At 56.5% G+C, this 6,001-nt stretch overlaps 1 protein-coding gene across 3 annotated transcripts in view; it reads right to left on the reverse strand.

The window, feature by feature from the left end:
- Window positions 1-1,015, reverse strand: part of WDR45B (WD repeat domain 45B) — a 38,490-nt gene extending 37,475 nt beyond the window's left edge. For all 3 annotated transcript variants that reach the window (XM_081219701.1, XM_081219700.1, XM_081219702.1), the window contains exon 1: window positions 846-1,015. In XM_081219701.1, the coding sequence (XP_081075827.1) occupies window positions 846-912 (67 nt within the window). In that variant the 5' untranslated portion in view covers window positions 913-1,015. The remainder of the gene's footprint in view (window positions 1-845) is intronic.
- Window positions 1,016-6,001: the final 4,986 nt, after the last annotated feature.

Raw genomic sequence — 6,001 nt, forward strand, 5'->3', positions numbered from 1 at the left:
CACGTCCACCTCCACCCCTCCAAGAACACTTCCTGCCCTCAGGGGCTCCTTCCCGAAGGAAAACCCCTGCTTCGCCTCAGTTCCCAGACACACTTAACCCTCCCAGGGCCCCACACTCAGGACCTTGGAGCCATAACCCCACAAACCCAAGCGCCCACGCACTGGCACAGCGGGGCCACCTCCGCCCGGCCTATTTAACTCTACACCAAACAAGCTCCACAGACACGGGTCCTGCAGTTCCTGCTTCTGGATTCTCTTCAAGCCGGCTTCCAAAACGAACACTCGGAACCGACGCGGGTCCCCCTCCCCGGGTGAGAGTGGGACGCAGCCCCGCAGCCCGCCGGACTCGGAAACGCGAAAAATGCCATTTCCCCAAAGCCGTGCTGGACGGTCCGGTTTCCACCCAACAAAAGAAGAAAGTGAGTCCGGCGATTTTTTTTCTACGAAAATCAACAGAAAAGACGAGGACCTTCGCGGACGAGGTCCTGAGCCTGGGGGGCCGTCCTCACCTCAGCGCGACCCCGTCCCGGCCGCTGGGGACCCTAAAGCGACAGGAAAGAACCGACGCCGTCCGGAAAATCCCGTCACCATCCGACCGGGGTGGGGGTGGGCGTCGGGGCGGTGGGCGAGCGGCTGGGAAGTGGGGCGGCCGGGGGGGAGGGGAGGGACGCCGAGGGAAGGAGAGGGAACGCCGGGGGGAGGGGAACAGGCGCCGGGGGAGGAGGGGACGAGCGGCCTGGACGCCGTACGGACGCTGCCGCAGGGCGCCGAGGGCCGAGGGCGGGACCCCACTCGAAGGGGCAGCGGCGTCGGGAGGGCCGGGACAGTCGACGGGTTTCCCTCACCGTGGTCCTGGTTGAAGCCGGCGTAGAGCAGCCCGTTGCCGTGCGGGTTGCAGGGCAGGAGGTTCATGGCGCAGCGGGGTCCACCGCGCCTCAGCGCCGCATGCCGCTCGGGGAGGCAGGCCGCCGGGATCCCTCTGGCCAGCTCCGAGGCCGCCGAGGCCGGAAGCGAAAGGCCCACCGCCTGCGCGCGCAGCCAAGGAGCCGCGGAGCGCCGAGCACATCCATCCGGGGCCTGCCGGGCGGGGAGGTAGCTCCGAGAGCGTCACGTCTAATGGGGGGCGGGGCCTGCCCGAAGAGGGCTGGTCTGGTCGGTTTGGGAGCAGGGCATGGTCTGAGGGGCGGGGCCGCATCTGTGGAGGGCGCATCTGGGGGCGGGAACTACCTGTCCCAGTCGGGAGGAGACCCCCAGTGCCGCCGAGCCCTCCAGGGGGCGGCGATTCAAAGGGACAGCCCAGGGACTTCCCTGGTGGCGCAGTGGTTGGGAATCCGCCTGCCAATGCAGGGGACACGGGTGCCAGCCCTGGTCCGGGAAGATCCCACATGCCGCGGAGCAACTGAGCCCGTGTGCCACAACTACTGAGCCTGCGCTCTAGAGCCCGTGAGCCACAACTAGGGAAGACCGCGCGCCTAGAGTCCGTGCTTAGCAACAAGAGAAGCCACCGCAATGAAAAGCCTGCGCACGGCAATGAAGAGTAGCCCCTGCTCACTACAACTGGAGAAAGCCCAAGCGCAGCAACGAGGACCCAACGCAGCCAAAAATAAATGAATAAGTAAATAAATTAAAAAAGAAAACAAAGTGACAGCCTTGCCCCGTGACCCTCAGGAGCACGCAGGACCCAGCCCCCCACAGTAACTCGAGTCCCCCGGAAATCATGTAGATTAAGGTAAGCATAAGAGACTTTTCTATTTTTAGTTGATAAAAAGATAAGTATCTCAGTAAAAAATAACTGCATTATGGAGTTTTTAAAGGTATGCTAGTAAAATGTACGCGAAAATAGCAAAATGAATGGAAGTGAGGAAATGGAAGTACAGGTGACCCTTGAGCAACTCAGGGCCACTTACACGAGGATTTTTTTCGATAGTAAATGCCTCAGGGCTACAATACCCTGGTTGGTTAGATCCACAGATGCAGAACTGCAGATACCAAGGATAGGAGGGCCGACTATAAATTACACGCGGATTTTTGACTGCGTGGAGGGCGGGCGCCCTTAATCCCCGCGTTGTTCAAGGGTCGACTGTATATGAATGTATAGACCCTCCCACCCCCTACCCTCCATCTCCTCAGAGAGAGACCCTCCACAGGGACACAGACCCCCCACGACCCAGAGCTACCCACGGACACACAGCTGCCCCCAGGACACAGAATCCCCAAGACACAGAGCCCCCCCCCAGGACACACAGAACCGTCTTCAGGGACACAGAGCTCCCCAAGACACCAAGCTCCCCCGCACACAGAGTCCTCCAGATCACAGAGCCCTGCCTACCACCATCTCCGCCCAGGACACACAGCCCCTGGGACACAGCACATCATCAAGTAAGGCTCTGGGCTTCCCAGCACCGCGGAGCCGGCCCATGGTCCTATTCCAACATAGTAGCCATGGAGGCAGGAGCGGCTGGCCCTAGGGTCCCCGCCCAGAGAGCCCTCTGGTCTCGCCTTTCATCTGCAAGAGGTAAGGTTGTTTCATATGATACAGTGTTTCACTAGTAAAACAATCAGAGAACCTTCAAAAAGCTACCATCCATTACCCCCATTTCTAAAGTGGCCCACAGAGCAATGATAAAATTTTGCGGCAAGGAATCAAGAAACCAGCAGACAATGCTGACCAGCTTTGAACGGCACAAGGCACTGTCCTCCAGCAGCAGTAGAAAGTTAGTCTCTAATGCGGCGGACAGGCATATTCTAGACCCGAGTGCCAAGTCCACTCCTGGGCTAGACAGCCGTCTTCCTGTCATCTCATCAGGCACAGAAAGAGCACCGGAGATTCTGGCACACACAGCCTGGCCACAGCGGGCTGGGTCGGATATGAAAGCTCCCTGGACGAGGCCCCTCAGGCTGATAGGGGCAGCATAAAGGCAAGACCCTGCATGAACACAGTCCAGAATGGGGCAGCATCCGAGCCAGCAAAGGCCAGACCACATGCTGGTGCCTGAGGGCTGCTGCTTTTACCAGCAACAGATTTAACCTTGCTCAGTCTTCACACCTTCTAGATAGGAGTTACTAAGACAGCGATCCCGGAATCACTGCTGCCCCCTGAGAGCATCGAACACAGCAAAGTGCTCTCCTACCACAAGTGCTAGTCTGAGTCCTTTCCAACACCCTCCTACAGAAATATCCCCGTTTCTTGACCGTAGGAGGTCTCCCTCATTGCAGTGAGTCAACTGAGTTCCTGATGGTCTTTGGCTGACGACAGTGAAAGCACTTCTGGGCTGCCTCACCTAGGAGGGGTAAAGGCTGGAGCAACAGCAACTATGTTGGGGCAAGGTAGACTTTGGAACTCTTCCTTGTTGCCTCTGTCTTCCTCTCCACAGTGACTCAGAGGCCTCTGTACCTGGGCTGGTCCCACTGTTATCGTGAGAAAGTAGAGTGAAAGAAGCAGTATTCCACAGGTGAGTTCTAGACTGAGGCAGGGAAGAGAAGGTAGGATTAAAAGCCAAAACTTGATTGGCAGGAGCCAGCCTTTTTTGAGAAGAAAGGTATGTGAGACTCCAGAGGTCTGAAGAAGGAGGGCACAGACCCAAGTATTCCACTGAAGCCAGAACAGATGGAGCCAGACCCTGACCCCGAGTTCAGGCTGGTTGAGGAATGAGGGTCGGGGATCAAGGGTCAAAGGTGAGGAGTGGCAGGGCCAGTCTGACCCTTGCCAGGGTAGGGAACCATGTTGGGCACCCACTGCCTGTATGGAGAAGTGGCTCCCATTACCTACCATTGATCCATCTGCCCACTGCCAGGCAGAAGCATCTATATCAACAGCTGCCCTGTTCTGAGGCTTTGTCATCCTCATTCACTAGGTCACCATATTGATGACACACCCAGTGGAGGTTGGTGCCCCAAGGGAAGCGAGGCCCAAGGGCGTGTAGGGAGCGGGGAGTGAACATAGGGTCTTGCCCTCCTGGCGGGTCGGGGTGCATCCCCTACCCCCATGACAGCTCAGCCCCCTCCCCCCAGTTCCCCAATACATGCAGCTTCAGGCTTGCTTTTCAAATCCACATTTACTTTTTTTTTTTCTTTTTTTGCGGTACGCGGGCCTCTCACTGTTGTGGCCCCTCCCGCTGCGGAGCACAGGCTCCGGACACGCAAGCTCAGTGGCCATGGCTCACGCGCCCAGCCACTCCGCGGCATGTGGGATCCTCCCGGACCGGGGCACGAACCCGTGTCCCCTGCATCGGCAGGCGGACTCCCAACCACTGCACCACCGGGGAAGCCCCACATTTACTTTGATGACGCAATTCCCCCCCAAAGGGAAGCATCTCCATCTCCATCTCTTTGGCAAAACAAATATTACCAAGCTCATAATTGACATTTTTTCCAGATTCAATATTTGCCTGGATCATTCCTCATCAAAGTTGTAAGCTCTCTGTCTAGGAAACTATCCTGCATTGCAGTAATTTTCACAGGGCAATAGAAGACATAATTGTACATAATATATTTTGAATCTAGATGCTTGAAAAGAGAATTACAAGCAGCTGGGACACAATCTGGTCTTCTTGTTTATACTTGGGGTGGATTTTGCCAGTAGTGAGGCCATGGAAGAAAATGGCGAAGTTTGAGAACAGTTTCTCCAAGGTTCAGTTTACATTTCAGTTTTGATTTCGGTGTGCTCACCACCAAAACATGCATACTTGTACTTAATATGTTCTGTATTAGGGTTTGTTTTTATTTCACAGAAGTGTCACTTTGATAGTACTTTCTACTGTGAAGCATAACTTATTTCCTTGTTGTGTGAGCCCTGGGGTGGCCATAACAAATTGCCACAAACTGGAGGGCTTGAAACAACAGAAATGTGCCTCTCACAGTTCTGGAGGCCAGAGTCTGAATCCAGGTGTGGGCAGGGCTCTTGGGGGGGCCCCCTCCTGCCTCTTCCAGCTTCTGGTGGCCCCAGCTGTCCTTCAATTAAACAACGAAAAGGGACCAAATTTAGGCTTGTGACCAGGTGTCCGTCCCCAGCCTCCCCACCTCCACCGGCCTTGGAAACCTGCACCTTCTACTTCCGTGCGCCCTTCAAGAGGCAGGGGAGAGGGGCTCGCATTCAGGGTGGACCCCTCCTCGTTTCTGCTTGTGGCAGTCGGGGAAGTGACACCCCACCGCAGCCATCAGGCTTCGTGGTCAGCAGGTCAGCCCTCCACTCTCCTCTCTCATCCACTGCCTAGCAGAGAGAAGGGTGTGATGGCCCGGCAGCAAGTCCTCCCAGGCCCACAGCCCCTTGCAGAGGCACTGTCCCCTCAAGGCTTACCTGCTATGCCCTCGCCTGCTCCCCTGTGCACATCTGTCCCTGTTGTGCCCAGGGGGCTGGGTGACCAGCCATGGCCGAGCACATTCCTCCTCTCGGGGCCTCGGCTCCACCGTCTCTGAATAAAAGTGTCGCTCCCAATTCTAGGGTCCTTTAAATTTCTAAAAATCTGTAAATAACAGAAACCGAGGACATCTGTGTGTTTTCAAGTTATTATTTTTTTAATCCGTTGTTGCAACCTCCACCTGCCACAGAGAATCTAGTGGTAGAACCAGGAAGGAGACCCTGCCCAGAGTCTTGGCTGAGTCAGCTCTGATCTTTATGCTCATGCAGGGAGGTGACAACCCATCCACTGGGGCCAGAGTACCGCCCACTATTTCCGCAGACAGGCACCCGCTGGACGGCTGGTCCTTCATTCCCCACTGTCTGCCTCTGTGTTCTTTTCAGGAAAAGGCATCCTTTCAATCAATGGCACAGGGACACAGACTTGTTGCCAACACCAGGCACTAGCACTGATTGTGGTGCCTGAAACAGGTGATAAAGCAAATGGAATAAAGGGCAATAGGGCTTCCCTGGTGGCGCAGTGGTTGGGAGTCCGCCTGCCGATGCAGGGGACACAGGTTCCTGCCCCGGTCCGGGAAGATGCCACATGCCGCGGAGCGGCTGGGCCTGTGAGCCATGGCCGCTGAGCCTGCGTGTCCGGAGCCT

The sequence above is a fragment of the Mesoplodon bidens genome, assembly GCF_964165515.1.
Source record: "Mesoplodon bidens genome assembly, chromosome: 19".
Taxonomy (NCBI): Eukaryota; Metazoa; Chordata; class Mammalia; order Artiodactyla; family Ziphiidae; genus Mesoplodon; species Mesoplodon bidens.